At 35.0% G+C, this 17097-nt stretch overlaps 1 protein-coding gene across 2 annotated transcripts in view; it reads left to right on the forward strand.

Moving 5' to 3' along the window:
• Positions 1-17097, forward strand: part of TRHDE (thyrotropin releasing hormone degrading enzyme) — a 364858-nt gene that overhangs the window by 284503 nt on the left and 63258 nt on the right. For both annotated transcript variants that reach the window (XM_019748962.3, XM_019748963.3), the window contains 2 exons: positions 3627-3760; positions 3856-3911. In XM_019748962.3, the coding sequence (XP_019604521.2) occupies positions 3627-3760; positions 3856-3911 (190 nt within the window). The remainder of the gene's footprint in view (positions 1-3626; positions 3761-3855; positions 3912-17097) is intronic.

A 17097-nucleotide genomic window follows, 5' to 3' on the forward strand; every position in this document is an offset into this window, starting at 1 on the left:
ACCCTGATAATAGTTTTAAAACCAATTTGTAAGTTATTGAAAGCAGGTAAAAGAATTCATCTCTTTTGTTTTTACTATGAAAATACTGAGAATACAGGCATTTACAAATGTTGTAGCTTGTACGTTGACTGGCTATAGGTTAGTGTTCAATGGAAGGGAATAAATATTGGAAAAGAAAATATTCAAAATAAAGGAAAAATTGATGAAAATTAGAAGTAAACATTAAAAATAATATAATGTTTTATTGCTTTCCATAAGCATTGATTCAGATGAGACTCACATGCCTTTAAAGTGCATATTATTTTTATCCCCATTTTACCAATGAGGAAATTAAGTGTCTTAGGAGCTTGGTTTTATTTTCTAAATTTGTTATCTTTACCCCTCACAAAGAGAGAGAGAGAGAGAGAGAGAGAGAGAGAGAGAGAGAGAGAGAGAGAGAGAGACAGAGACAGAGAGAGAGACAGAGAGAGAGACAGACAGAGAGAGAGACAGAGAGAGAAAGATTTTAATACTTGAGGAGCTTGCTTTGCTGATGCATCAGTTACTCAACAAATTGCCATTAGATACACAGGTACATGGTTCTTTATAGGTTCTACAGAGCACTATCTAATTTGATTCCAACAAGAGTCCAGTGAGAAAACCTATATGTGTTATTATAAATGAGTTTTTTTCACACTGTTACCTTGTTATTTTGGTTGACTTCATGTTTGTTTTAAATTCTGATTTTTCTGCAACCAGCCAATGTTAAGTAAAATGACCTAATCTCCTTTTACTTTATTCTAAAAGAAAGTACAGAATATAAAAACAAAATATTATAAAAAGTACCAACTACTCTGTGCCTTGATATAGTCTAGTTGTGCCATTTTGGATACATTCTAAATATCTTTTTTTTTTTTTTTTTTAAGATTTTATTGGGGAAGGGGAACAGGACTTTATTGGGGAACAGTGTGTACTTCTAGGTCTTTTTTCCAAGTCAAGTTGTCCTTTCAATCTTAGTTGTGGAGGGCGCAGCTCAGCTCCAGGTCCAGTTCCCATTTCTAGGTGCAGGGGGCACAGCCCACCATCCCTTGTGGGACTCGAGCCGGCAACCTTGTGGTTGAGAGGACACACTCCAACCAACTGAGCCATCCCGGAACTCAGCAGCAGCTCAGCTCAAGGTGCTGTGTTCAATATTAGTTGCTGGGAGCAGAGCCCACCATCTCTTGTAGGACTCAAGGAATTGAACTGGCAACCTTGTGGTTGAGAGCCCACTGTCCATGTGGGAATCGAACCGGCAGCCTTTGGAGTTAGGAGCATGGAGCTCTAACCACCTGAGCCACCGGGCCGGCCCCCTAAATATCATTTTCAGTTGTTAGTACTAACATTTGAAATATAACTTCCATACTTTTTATTATGGTACTCATTACATTTTCATTAGGTCACTAGAAAAGATATCTTTGAAATTCATTGCTTGCCATTAGGTAATTTGAAGAACATTTTAGAGATATAATTAATTAGAATGAAAATGATATTTAAAAATGTATTACAAAATATTTTTGGGAATCATTTCTCCAAAGATTTGATTAATAACAAAGGTATAAAGATATTCACAAACAGTAATAACCTGCAAGTTTTAGTTAATCAATTTAGCATATTCAGTATTTCAATCTTAATTTTTCTTCATTCAATTCAGACATGATTAATTAAAATCTCTCTTTATGAGGTTATTTTAGATTTTTTAAATGCTATATTTCATTATTTATTTTTATTTTTACATCTGTAAAATGGGTGACATTCTAAAGCTTCACATAAACTGTGTGCATAAATACATTAAACTTTTGAAAAATATGCATATACAAAGTATTACAAAGTATCAGAAGCTGTTAATATTTTAGAGCAATATCTAATGGATTAATTTTCCTAAGAACCATGAATTCAGCTGGGTAAAAATCTCAAACTAAGAGAAATAGCTCCTTCTTCAAATCATAGAATTGGAAGGGACCTTCAATGCCATTACTTGGCCCTTGGGCTATAGGTAACGAAATTGTGAACTGAAGAGAGTCAGTGGCTGAAGTTCAAAAACTCATGCATAGGAAAACTGGAACGAGAATTCATCTTTCCTATTTCTGGTCTAATTCTTGTTTTAAATGCTTTCCTCCCTTTTTGAATCAATATAAGAATGTGGGAAATTTATATCATTTTACAATAAAAGTATTATACCATCTTGTATCAATAGAATACAACATAGTAAAAAGGACACCAAAATCAGGACACCTGATATGGACCATTTCCATCTTTCTTGGACAATTCAATTAAATTGTCTGAGCCTCATTTCTTTATCTGTTCCAGCAGATACTATTTACAAAGGTGGCAAGAAGTTGAAGTGCTATTTGAAATATTAAAGACTAGATTTTTATGTTCAGTATATGTTATGTTTAATTTTTTTTTGTTTTACTGTACATTTTTGAAAATTGTCAATATGAATTACACTAATTAGCCCACCCCATTCCTGTCCTGAGCAATTAATGGTCATTAATGTTTACTCAATAATTTTTGTGCTATGTATAACTTCTCCTTTTGTGGGCTTCTTTTGAGAGAGGGTACTATGTAAATTCACTGTTAAAAAAAATAAAACCTGTTCTGTACTCAGCTGTGTAAAAACCTTGATAATAGAGTGAAAACTGGAGGCTGTGCCTCTTACTCAGAATTGAAGCAAATGGTTGCTGGGATGCATGTTTTTGGCTTTGAGTCATTGTGTAAATTAGATAGACCATGGTGTGTGTTTATGTGTGTGTGTGTGAAATATAAATTTTAAGTAAACTTCATACATTATGTAACTTCAATGAAGCATGAGTCTGGAGGACATAACAACAAAATGATCAGAAGTGTGAACTATGGTTCTGTGAAGTCAATAAAGGCTAACATTAAAAGTGAATGAAGTTTTCTCTCTGTACCATATTTTATGGAGTTAAATATGTAAGTTGTGTGATTACTTTTACTGGTTTGCTTTAATTGAATTAGCTGGTGAACAAAAGTTACCATTTTACAAAGTCATTTCGATAAGCAAAATGTATTCTCCTGTTGTAATTATATGTAGAAATATTAATGAGGTTCCTTTTTCCAACATTATTGATGATTCTGGAAAGTCTGTTAGTTATTAGTACTTCCAAGAAAGCACAAGCAAAAAGGCAAGACACAGCAATGACTTTCAAACAAATGAACCCTATTGGTAATCCATTTTTCACTGAATAAAATACGTAGAAAATGCACCTAAAACTTTTATTTTATTCTAGCCACATATTTGTATACAAACTAACTAGAAGCCATATGAATACAGTAGTAGATTTCTTGGTTACATTTATCTTCAGGGAAAAAAATTATGTATAGGAATATGGGTTTTTTTATCAAGAACAAAAATGTTAATTATAAGAAAAATTAATTGAGGTAATGAGTAACCAACTAGAAGTTTTCTAGCAAATTCTAGATATAGCGATTAATTGATTAAACAATAGATTTCAATTAGGCATTTAAGATGGTGTTCTCTTTTAACTATTTGTATTATGGTATCTGGTATTAAGAAAACATACTTCACACCATTTTAACCCTTAAAATTTATAATCTATTCTACCCATGAAAATGCTTTTCAGAGAACCACAGAATAACTTCTTTGGACAAAGGAAGCTGGTTGCTTGGGAACATCAATCAAACTGGCTATTTTAGAGTCAACTATGATTTAAGAAATTGGAGATTATTAATTGATCAGTTAATCAGGAACCACGAGGTAAACTGGATTTACTCATCAAAGATCTGTTTTGATATGTGAACTTGCCGTTTTAATCCTAAGTGATTCCATTGTTTTTCTGGCTGATCTCATAGGTTCTCTCTGTCAGTAATCGAGCGGGTTTGATTGACGATGCCTTCAGCCTAGCCAGGTATGTTTTCCTGTGGATCTCCACAATAAAACTTATGCCATAAGATTTCCTCTAGTAAGCTAACTAGTTCATATGTTTTGAATAATAAATCTTTTAAAAACAATTTTTTACTCACATTATTTGTATTTGGAGATGAATTACAATGGTGTCCCAAACCCTTGGTCAACATGAACCAGAAGGTATTTCTGAGTCAGGAGAAGCTTGATCAATTTTCACTACAAATTCAATTTAACCGGAGATTAATGTTCTCTTCCCAGTTTCATTAATGAACTCTACAAAATGACCATTGTGTCATATTTGATGTTTAATGGAAAATGCCTTCAAACCTCAGCAATTTTTTCCCTGACATATTCTAGTATATCTTTTTTATTTGTATTTTTTTAGATTTTTAAAAATCTGATTCATTACGAGAAGCTTGTGCTACAAGACAGAAATAAATATTCCACAGCCTAAAACTGTTCTGGAAAAAAACATATATCAATTTTGTAGCAGAAACCTTTAATTGTACTAGTTATAGTAATATTTCTGTTATTTTAATAATTAGATTTATAATGTCAAAATCATTTATTCCTTTGAATAGTCATTAGTTATTCTTTTGAAATAATGTTGATTGTAAACCCAAGCTATTTACTCAATTTTGAGACTAAATACTTTTTAATGTTTTGTATGCCTCATCCCAGTACAGTTTCAATTTCTTTTATTTATTTATATTTTAAGATTTTTATTAAAAAATATAGCTAACATACAACATTAAACCAATTTCAGGAATACACCATAGTTATTCAACATTTATATACCTAAAGAAGTGATCACCATGATAAGTCCAGCAACAATCTGACACTGTACCATGCTATCACAATATTATTGACTATATTCCCTATACGATAATTTATATCCCCAGGATTTATTTGTTTTCTACCTGGAAATTTGAACCTCTTATTCTCCTTCACCCTTTACCCCACTTTTAAAAATTTTTAATTACAATTGACATTCAATATTCTTCATTTCACTTACTGTATTCTTTATTTCTGGCTTGTTCTTTTTTATGCTTTCTATCTCAATTTTTATGTTTCCTAGCTCTTTGTTGAAGTTCTCACTGAAATCATTGAGAATTCTTATAACCAGTGTTTTGAACTCTGCATCTGGTAGATTGCTTGTCTCCATTTTATTTAGTTCTTTTTCTGGAGCTTTGTTCGGTTCTTTATTTGGGACATGTTTCTTTTTCTCCCCATTTTGGCTGCCTCTCTGTGTTTGTGTCTATGTATTAGGTAGAAATGCTATGTCTCTGTATCTTAGTAGAGTGGCCTTATGTAGTAGGTGTCCTGTGGGGCCCAAGGGCCTAGTCTCCCTGGTAACCTGAGCTGGGTGTTCTACGTGTGTCCCTTGTGTGGGTTGTGTGTGCCCTCCTCTTGTAGCTCAGCCTTGGTTGCTGTTTCCATGTCAATGGGAGGAATTGATGTTCAGGCTGATTGGTTGTAAAGACTGGCCGTGAAGTCAGTGGAGGAGCTGTTGTGCAGAAGTTGACCATACAGAGCAGGATTCACTATAGCAGGGCTCTGATGCCTGCCCAGTATATCCTGTGGGTGTGTCATTCTTGGGGGTGGCCAGGTGATGCTCTGGCTCAGTCCCAAGCTGGCCACTGGGCATGCCAGCTCTGGGACCTTTTGGGAAGGGCCATGCCACTGGCCAAGTTCAGTCACAGCCTGTGCCCCGCTCACAGCCACCTGGCATGAGACACAAAACAATCCACAGATGGCTGCCACCCACACTGGGCTTGGAGATGCCTCGAGAGGCCAAGCATCAAATTAAGGCTGGCGGCCAATAGTGCCAGGCTTAGGACTACTCAGCAAATGGTACAGGACATGCCGAAGCCAGATGCTGCTTGTTTGGGTTTTGTGAACCTTTGGGAGATTTTATGAAAGTCTGCAGCATGAGCCAAGATGGGCTGTTTATACAGAAAAGTCACTGGAAGAAGCTTGGGTGTGCCTGAAAGTTGGGTGGGCCGGGGTTTCAGGGAATCATCAGGGTGGAGTAAATGACGGGTTGATGGAGACTCACATATTGTGTCTGCCTGCATCTGCATGTTGGAAAGCAAGGGCTCAACAAAGAAATAATTGCTTCCACCAGCTTCTCTGTCCAGGAGAAAACTGCCCCTCAGCTCCCGTCCTGAAGCCAAACAACTCAGTTCCCTCTATATGTCCCTGTCACCTCTCCAGCTACTGCCTCAGTGCTGGAGCCCAGAGCTAGTGATTTCTTCATTAAGTCTGTGCACTGTCCCTTTAAAAGGAGTGCCTGGAACCCCAGCTGCCCTCCATCCCACTTAGCCACAATCTCTACTGGTTTTCAGAACCAGAAATTATGGGGACTTCTCTCCCTGGCACTGGAACCCTGGGATGGTGAGTTTGGTGTGGTTCTGGGACCCATCAATCCTCAGGGGAACCTCTGCAGAGGAGATATCCCTCCTGATTTTTAATGGTCACATGCGCAGGTGTGGGACCAGCCCATTCTGCATCTCTGCCACTCCTGCAAGTCTGGAGTGGCTTCTTCTATATGTCTTTAGTGGTAGGACTTTGGTTCAGCTAGAATTCAGTTTATTTGTAATTTCGATGTAGTCATGAGAGGAGGCAAGCACAGAGTTTACCTATTCCGCCATCTTTACTGGAAAAATTAAGTATTCTTTTAATGGTTGTTTAAATATAAATGCCACATGAATGCATTCTAGTTGTCCAAGGTTAAAACAAAAGAGAAATACCATGTGAAAATTTTCTTTCACTCCCTCCCATGCCATGCCAACACTTTACCCTCCTCACAGGTAAAATTATTCTTTGGTCTGTATCAATTAAGCAGTTTTTCTTTACATTTACACAGGTTTCTTTTGTTTCGTTTTTTTCATGAATAGAAATGCATTCTGTTCTCTGACTCATTTAGGAAAATAAGTCTGGGGAGTTTTATCCCATTGTTTCTAGTTTTTCACTATAATAATTAAGACTGCAGTGAGTATCATTGAACAGTTTTTGTTGTGCAATATTTCTTTTTATTGGATTGATTCTGCTAGTGGAATGTTTGGTTCAAAGAACATAAAATTTTTAATAAATGTTACAAACTGTATTTCTTTCTTTATTTTTAATTAAAGTTTATTGGGGTGACAATTGTTAGTAAAGTTACATAGGTTTTAGGTGTACAATTCTGTAATACATCATCTATAGCTCACATTGTGTGTTCACCACCCAGAGTCAGTTCTCCTTCCATCACCATATATTTGACCCCATTTACCCTCTTCTACAGCCCTCCTCCCCTTTATTCTCTGGTAACCACTAAACTATTGTCTATGTCTATGAGTTTTTGTTTCTTCATTTGTTTGTCTTGTTCTTTTGTTGTTTTCAGTTTTATATACCACATATTAGTGAAATCATATGATTCTCTATTTTTTTCTGTCTGACTTATTTTGCTTAGCATTTATAATCTTAAGATCTATCCATATTGTCGCAAATAGTACTATTTCATCTTTTCTTATGGGTGAATAGTATTTCATTGTCTATATATGCCACAACTTCTTTATCCATTCATCTATTGAGGGACACTTAAGTTGTTTTCATACCTTGGCCACCATAAACAAAGCTGCAATGAACATTGGTGCACATACGTCTTTATGGATAAATGTTTTCAGATATTTTGGGGAGATACCCAGGAGAGGGATTGCTGGATAATATGGTAATTCTATTCTTAATTTTTTGAGGAACTTCCACATTGCCTTCCATAGCAACAGCTCCAATCTGCATTCCCACCAACAGTGTATGAGGGTTCCTTTTTCTCCACAGACTCTCCAACTCTTGTTACTATTTGTCTTGTTGATGATAGCCTTTCTAACTGGTGTGAGGTGATATTTCATTGTGGTTTTTATTTGCATTTCTCTGATGATTAGTGATTGTTGAGCATTTTTTCATATGTCTATTTGCCATTTATATGTCCTCTTTGGAGAAATGTCTCTTCAAGTCCTCTGCCCATTTTTAAATTGGATTTTTTGTCCTTTTTGATGTTGAGTTGTATTAGTTCCTTATATATTCTGGATATTAGCCCCTTATCAGAGGCGTTGTTTGCAAAAATATTCTCCCATTTGGTTGGTTGCCTCTTTATTTTGTTGATGGTTTCTTTTGCTGGGCAGAAGCTTTTAAGTTTGATATAGTCCCATTCATTTATTTTAGCTTTTACTTCCCTTGCCTTTGGAGTCAAATTCATAAAACGCGCTTTGAACCCAAGGTCCATAAGTTTAGTACCTATGTTTTCTTCTATGCAGCTTATTGTGTCAGGTCTTATGCTTAAGTCTTTGATCCATTTTGAATTAATTTTGGTATATGGTGACAGATAGCAGTCCAGTTTCATTCTTTTGCATGTAGCTTTTCAATTCTCCCAGCACCATTTATTGAAGAGGCTGTCTTTTCTCCATTGTATGTTTTTAGCTTCTTTATCAAAAATTATTTGTCCATATTTATGTGTGTTTATTTTGGGGTTCTCAGTTCCATTCCATTGGTCTGTGTGTCTGTTTTTCTGCCAATACCATGCTGTTTTGATTGCTCTGTAGTACAAGCTAAAGTCAGGGAATGTGATACCTCCAGCATTGTTCTTTTTTCTCCCAGAGGCACAAGGATGGTTCAACATATGCAAATCAATCAATGTGATACATCACATAAACAAAATAAAGGACAAAAATCATATGATTATATCAATAGATGCAGAAAAGGCATTTGACAAGATACAACTTCCATTTATGATTAAAACACTTAATAAAATAAATATAGAAGGAAAATGCCTTAACATAGTAAAGGCCATATATGACAAACCCTCAGCTATTATCATAATTAATGATGAAAAACTGAAGCCCTTTGCTCTATGTCAGAAACATGACAGGATTGTCCCTTATCACCTCTGCTTTTCAATATAGTATTGGAAGTACTAGCCAGAACAATAAGGCAAGAGAAAGAAATAAAAGGCATCTAAATTGGGAATAAAGAAGTTATATTGTCACTTTCTGAAGATGACATGATGCTATATATAGAAACCCTAAAGACTCCAGCAAAAAAAGCTATTAGAAACAAATGAATACAGTAAAGTTGTGGGCTACAAAATCAATGTACAAAAGTCCATTGCATTCCTATATACTAACAGTGAAATGTCAGGAAAAGAAATTAAAAATACCAAACACAATTCCTTTTGCAATTACAACAAAAAGAATAAAATACCTAGGAATAAACTTAACCAAGGATGTGAAAGACCTATATACTGAAAACTATAAGATATTAAAAAAAAAAAAAAAAAATGAAGAAGACGCAAAGAAATGGAAAGACATTCCATGTTCCTGGGTTGGAAGTATCAACATAGTTAAAATGGCCATATTATCCAAAGCAATATACAGATTTAATGCAATCTCCATCAAAATCCCAATGACATTTTTTAAAGCAATAGAACAAAAAATCATCAGATTTGTATGGAACCACAAAAGAGCCCAAATATCCAAAGTAGTCTTAACCAGCTGTATTTCAAAGGCTTTTCCAGTTTTGTTTTTTTTATCAACCATGTATGAAAGGGTTGAATTCCCTCAAACTTTTTATGATAACAAAGAGTACACATCTTTTACATTTTTGACAGTATGGCAGCACAGATAATTTTTTTGAAGTTGTTACAGTACTAAATTATCTTGTGCATCTTTTCTATATCTAGATTTCTTATATATACATTTGTTATTTGTATTTTTTTTATTTGTGAATTGTTGCCTTCTTAAGAAATGAAAGATAAAAAAGATAATAGAAAATGGGTGAGGTATTTTCCCTACTCAATTTTCCTATGTATTTTGGATGTTTTGGGATATTAATCCTTTTTGTAGCATCTTCACAGTATTTTGTCTCAATAGTATGTCAGATTTTTTTTTTTTTTTTTTTTTTTTACTTTGTGGTGTCTTTCATCACCAAAAGGATTTTAATTTATATGTCAAGTCATTTCTTTTATAGCTTTCTGGTTCTCTGGTTCTGTCTCACATGGAAAACTTTCTCTATCTGAAGATTTTGAAAACATTGCATTTTTTTCTTTAGAAGCTATTTTGTTTTTAAATTTATCTCCTCAAACTTTCAGTCTCTAATTCTTTTTTTTTTTTTTTTTTTGGTATAGAATGGAATTGGTGTCTAATTTTCTTTAACATTAATACATTTATAACCAATTATTTCAATCTTACTTATTTAAAAATCCTTCCTTATTCACAGGTTTGAAAAGCTATCTTTATCTTAATGCAAATTCTCATATTTTAGGGAATTGATTTGATTCTGTTTCATTGACCTCTTTGTTCTTTTCACACTAGTACCGTAGTGTTCCAATCAGTTTAGCTTTATAGTATGCTGTGGTTGACAAAATTTTCTCTCATTCTTGTTCAAAATCTTACATACTTTCTCTTAAATATAAATTTTAGGATCAGTTTGACAAAGCCCGTTAAAAAAATCCTGCTGGAGATATAGAGGAAAAACTGAGGGTTGCTAGATGAGTGGGGGAATGGGGATAAGGGAGAAGGTGAGAGGATTAGAAAGCACAGTCAATAACCACAAGATTGCCATGGGGTTACGAAAGTTAATTTGGGGAACGTAATCAATAGTGTTGTAAAGATTTTGTAGGGTATCCGATGGACACTTATCTCATCAGGGAGACCACCTGAGGGAAGATGTAGATGCCTGATCACTGCACTGTGTATCTGAAGCTGAAGCTGAAGAATAATGAATGTCAACTACAGTTTATATATATGTATATATATGTGTGTGTATATGTACACACATATATGTATATAGTTACAAGAAGCGGAGTACAGCATTAGGAATAGAGACAGTGGAAATATAATGGCTGTGTGTGATATCAGAGGGATAGTGGATGGGGGAAGGAGGGTTGACACAGTGTGAGGGATATAAATGATAAATGTCTAACTATTACATTGTTTGGTGTGCCTGAAACTAAAAAAAAAAAAAAAAAAGATAGGAAAAAGAAATCCTGCTGTAGTTATGACTGGATATGCACTGAATTTATAAATTATTTTTTAAAGAATTAACATCTTTTTAAATGTTAGCATTCCAATACCAAAACACCTTATTTCTCCCTATTTATCCAGGTCCCTAAGGAAAGCTCTTTGATTTTGGGTACATGGGTTGTGGAAATGTCATATTATTCCATTTTAAAAAATGGTATATGGTTCTCTAGCAAGTGGCACTGCTTCTGCACTTACATATTCTAATTTTCATTGCTTGTACGAGGTATGACCAAACAATATGGTGAATGTTTAAATAAAAATAAAAATAAAATATTACAATAAAAGACGCATTGCCATTAATCCCCTTCAAAATACTCCCCCTCGCTTTGAACACACCCTATCTATCATTCTTGCCACTTCCTGAAACAGTTCTGGAAGTCCTCTTTCGTGAGTGTCTTTAGTTGCGCTGTCATCCCTGCCTCGATGTCCTAAATCATTTTGATTTTGAGGAAGAGCCAGAAGTCACATGGTGTCAGATCTAGTGAATAAGGTGGATGAGGACACACAGTCATGTTTATTTGACAGAAATTGCTGTACCAGAAGCGATGTGTGACACAGAGCATTGTCATGATGGAGGATGATTTATGTCACACTTTAAAACACACCGTCTCTCAACCGTAGCTCACACCCGACTGACTGCATCGATCAAGTTGAAACTTGTCACACACTGTTACTAAAGTTCAACGTGCCGCTTCCCATATTGAAGATCCCTGGCTTTCTGTTGTATGGCACTTGGCAGTATTCACCATATTTTGTGATCACAACTGGAAAGGCTCCATGTCACACATCACTTCTGGTACAGCAATTTCTGTCAAATAAAAACACTATGAAGTGTCTTCTTCACCTTATTCAACCGATTTGGCACCGTACGACCTCGGGATCTTCACCAAAGTCAAAATGACCATGAAAGGCAAGTGTTCTGAATTGATTCAGGACATTGAGGCAGCCATGACAGCACAGCTAAAGACTCACAAAAGAGGACTTTCAGAACAGCTTTAGAAAGTGGCAAGAATGATCAGATATGTGTGTTCAAAGCAAGGGAGCTATTTTGAGGGGAATTAATGGCAATGTGCCTTTTACTATAATACATTTTTTCTGAATTTAAATATTCACCATATTTTTTCATCATTCCTTTATATACAAAATCAATTAATTGATTGCCTTGCAAATGTCATTGTGTTTTGACTTGAACTCTGAAATTAGTGACTAAAATGCCTAGATTGTTTTGTTGTTGTTTTTGTTGTTGTTTAGTGTGTTTGTTTTTGGTTTTTGTTTTAACAAAGCATTGTTAAATTTGGAGATTTGAAAATGAATAAGTGGCATTCTTTGTTTTCAATGAATTCACAGCCTAACAGGGAAAATACACTGTAAACAATTAACTATATTCAATATGTAAGTCCTATGAATAAAATATTTTGGAAACATTGGAAAATAAAGAATTTCCTTGGCCTAGGAAGACTATGGAGGATATTATATAGGAAACAACATTAGAAGTATGTTATTTTACTATGAAAATCCATTGACAGTTTAAAAGTAGGAAAATAAGAGTGGGGCAAAGTATAAACTAGAGGATGAACTTACAGCAGGAGACCTGTTACAATACTAATAATACTCATTCTACAACTGGGGTAAAGCAGTGATTTGAAAAAGAGTGGAATTGGCAGCTAGGTAAAGTAAGAACTCTTATTGAAGTTATTAGCTTAATACGTGAAAGAAACTAGAAATTTGGAAGATATGCAATAGGAAGTATAATAGCCACTGGATTTGGATATTTAAAGCTATTAACATGCTCTGAGAACAATTTTATAAAGCTGTAGAAGTGTGTATCACTGGCTTGTGGGCCTATGTTTTATTTTATTTAAAATACATGAAAATTATTTGGAGAATTTGTTCATATCCAAAAAAATTCCAGAAATAAATCATTATCATCATGATCATGACCATCATCATCATTACCACCCTCCTGACCCTGGGTCATTCCTGCATGTATTTATTTATTTATGTAGTCACCACTTTCTTGGAAAATTCTATTATGCAGAACATATGACATTTTGCAGAATTATTAATATCATAACATATTCATTTTAGTCTGTGTAGTATATTTTTAAAGTTTCTGTTTCAGGTTATTCCATTAAAAGTACAATTACGTGTAAAGCCTTAAAAAGAGCAGATTATTACAACTTAGTTTGCAAATTTTGTTAAGGAATAAGAGAGCAGTTATTTCTTTTTAAAATATTAGTGTTTTATTGACAACCAACATAAGGACCTATACATGGAGATTGGGAATGTCACACTTAGAAGTAGTCTAATATGTTAAAATTAATAAATTAATGTTTAATAACTTGTTTTAGATAAGTCTGAGATATGTTAGGAAAGCTGAGAATTCAATACATGAGCCTGTGAAACTATAATGGCTCATGAAGAAGCAAATTATGAGAACATCCAAAACCTACCTTTACACATTGTTTTCGTTTCTGAGTCCTGTTTCAGGACTGGTAACAGCATTAATAAAACCACCTTCACAGTGTTTGCCAACTGAGTGGTAGAAATCTGGCTCCTTCTAGGACTCCTTTCATCATGGCTTTTATTAGAAATTCTTCTGGTTCTTCAGTGTGGTTCTCCTGTATCTTGCTTAAAGTTTCTCTTGCGAATTATGTACTGATCATTTCTTCCCTCATTGCAGAAAATAATAGCGCGATGTGCCTGAGAACAACAGTCCACTGCACTGGGCTAGATGAGGAGCTGGTTTTCCTGCTTTCACAGCTGGTTCTTTAAATGTGCTGTGCACTGACCTTTCGTAGATTAAATTGAGAAGGAAGGACTTAGAGAACTTTTGGGAGAAATACCTTGACAGACTGGAATTTTTTTCCTGATCCCCCCATTCTGTTATGGAGATAACAAGACTACTGCACTTCAGCTGAACATTGCAGTGGAAACTCTGGTTAAGAATCCCTTTGACACTGTCTACTGCTTTATTAATTCTGAGTTTATGAATGATATTAAGTTTCAGAATGCTTCCTTTAATCCCTACCTTTTTTCTTGTTTTAAATCATTATATAATTTTAGCATAAACATTTTTCTTTTAGCTGATTTTATAATGAAATCATGAAAGTAATAATAATAGATTGCTCAGAATACTGATTAAAACATATTTTATATCGTACTTAGTGGGCAGGGAGCGAAGGATGATTCTTTTGCTGTGTGTGTTAGACTCATTTGGGAGAAGTATCCATGTAGGAGGATTATGTTACTTATTTTTTCTGAAGCTATCAGAATATGTGTGCAAAAGGATTGCAATTAAATATTTATGAAATCCTGAAAGAGATAAAATTTTTTATTGCAACTAAGATTTATTTGTTATCCATAAGCTTCCTATCTTTTGCTAAAGACCAAGAGCTATTAAAATTAGCTCATATTTACCCTCTCAGCTTTTCTAACCAGGGCAGATCTTTCCATGCTGTGAACAGTCTCACTGTGATTCCATTCAGGAGCTTTATGGCCATCCCCAAGAGATCACAATATTTCTCATGTCTCTGAGGTTGGGATTCTAATTATCTGTTTGTCACCATCAGCTAATTCTCCTCTTGAGATATACAAAAAGTCGCCTTGAAATGCTTTCATTTGATACCTTTCTGCATGCAATTACTTAACAGTTCATATCCAAAAGGCCACTGAATTAGTCTTAGTTTACGCAACACTTTGCCACAGATAAATGGTAAAAATAGTCTGGAAGCGTTTTTGGGATATTTTGCTATACTGAGTTGGGAGTCCTTGGCTTGCTTTCTATCATAACCCAGTAAAACCTTAGAGTATATGCCTGAATTTTCAAGCTATACTGTTCGTGCAAGGCATACACTTGTTTGCTCAAGGTTAAAGAATGAAGTAACGTGCCTTTGAGCAATATTTAGAAATCTTTTGAGGGTGGAATCACAGGTATTGTCCTTCAGATAAGGATTCAGGGGGAGCTACCATCCCAGTTACTTCTGGGAGGTACAGAACTCCTGGGGCACTAAGGGCAGGCCTATGGCTCTTGAAGACGCAAACTTTCTTAGTGACTTTTAAATTGCACTGCATTAAATCAAAAGCAAATTTGTAACCTTCCAGTGCCAACTCTGTATTTCAACTCTGTAGGTGAAAGTGTTTTAATATTAATGTCTAATGTCTGAGAATGCTGAGTAGAAAGTAGAAGAGAAATATTTTGACATCATTCTGTAGGTTTGATCCATTTTCCCAGCGAACAGCCTGTACTCTTGAGTTAACAAAAGTGTGGGTGATGTTTGTAGGTTACATGGATTTATTCTTTTGTGAGAATAAGTAGTCTAAATTTCAAAATGCAAGTACAAATTTATTTGAATAAGTGTATATATTTGAATAAGTGAGTAAGTGTATATCTTTAGCATCTCACAATTTAAAAATAATTTTATAATCCACATTGTAGTTAGTACCATCTGGTCATCTTTAACACAGAATTGTGATTCTTTTGGTTCTCTAGTTGTCTTGAAAACTAAGCCTGAGATTTTGTAAGAATTTGCTCTACGATCTCTGAACTTCCCAACAATTTGAAATACTTGCATGTTCACAAGTAATATACATTATTTAGGCAGAGGTCCCTCCAATATGGTCATTTACAGCAGAACACCAACTTTACTTAAATAGATTTTTGTAATATATACTTTTAACCTAAAGACATGAATTAATATCTCGGTGTTTCTCTTTTCATGAATTTGAGTTATCTGTTTCGCTGCTTGCCAGAAATCTTTTGCATAGTCAGGTGCAGTGCTCTGTTGAGTATGATCTGAGAAACCTTCTACATCACAGTCACCTGAGATGTTTTACTAGACATTGCATATTCCCGTTCTCCCTGGGACTCTGCATTCCATGCAGCACTTCACGAGATTCTGACACACACAATAATGTGAAAACTGCTGCTTTTGAGGCCCAGATGGTGTTTATGGCATCGGCTTAGACAAGCAGGTGCTCCTCTGAAGCTGAGAGGCCTCAGAACAACAGTAAGCATGGCTTTTTTTGGATCCTGGAGTCATGAGCTAATCACTCAATAATTAGGATATCAGGGAATCCATTGTAAGTATCCAAAATGCTTTTTAAAATTCTTCTTATTAAATATGTTACCATTTTAGATCTTTCATTTGATACTTGTAAACATAACTCATAATCTGGTGTCTCAGACATTTTCTCAACCGTGGAAATGTACATTAAGAGACACCATTATGTTCAAATGGCACCTATCAACCATGTATGTGGAATTCTAAGGTATTCAATAGTTTTCCCTGGTGAAAGGCATGGTGGGATGTTCTTGCAAGTTAATCTGGTATTTAAACCTGGAATATTCTGCAAATCTATTGCCAATGTAAGTAGGCAAGAACAGTCGAGCTACCTACAAGTGTCAAGTGAGAGAAGGTTATTAGATTTATATGGCTATTCTGTGATTGTTCTTTGAGGAAATCAGAACTTAGAAAGATGAAGGGAAGAAAGGAAAAGATGAGTAAATTGGTTCTATCAGCAAGGAATAATTGATAAGAAAGAAGAAAGTGAGAGTTTTGTGGTAGACAGTCTGTGGAAAAATTAAATGAATCCTTCTGGCATTTGTCTTGTTAATGTAAAAGTCTAATTTAAAAAAAAAGTCTGTGTGTTAATTTGAATTAATCACTCACCTTCATTGCACAAAATATGGAAACTAAATTTCCTTTTCTGTCTTCAAGGCAAATCTTAAAGCCCTGAAAGATGATGTAAAATACATGATGTTGCCGTTAATTGCATGCAATTTGAACTATTCTGTGTGGAATGCTTCAAATGACTTTATGTGGAATGGAGTACCGGTGAAGAGGTCTTCACTATTTTCAATGTAAGAAAACATCAGATTAGGAAAACTTTACTCCCTGCAACTGTGCCAAAACCTATTTAATGTTATTTAAAGATATGAGTGCAGGCCCACTCAGAAGCTAGGAAGTAGTGCTAAGCCCTGCAGGATCAGACCACATTTGAATCACAGATTGGATTTTTCCTCAACAGAGAATGGCTTGGAATGCAGTGGATTCTGGCCTCTGAAGGAAGTAGGCAGAGGTTTCCAGTTGTTCAGCTGCTTCACCTAATTAGGATCAAGATTACACA

This window comes from Rhinolophus sinicus, chromosome 1 (genome assembly GCF_057876585.1).
Source record: "Rhinolophus sinicus isolate RSI-liver-muscle chromosome 1, RSI-T2T, whole genome shotgun sequence".
Lineage (NCBI taxonomy): Eukaryota > Metazoa > Chordata > Mammalia > Chiroptera > Rhinolophidae > Rhinolophus > Rhinolophus sinicus.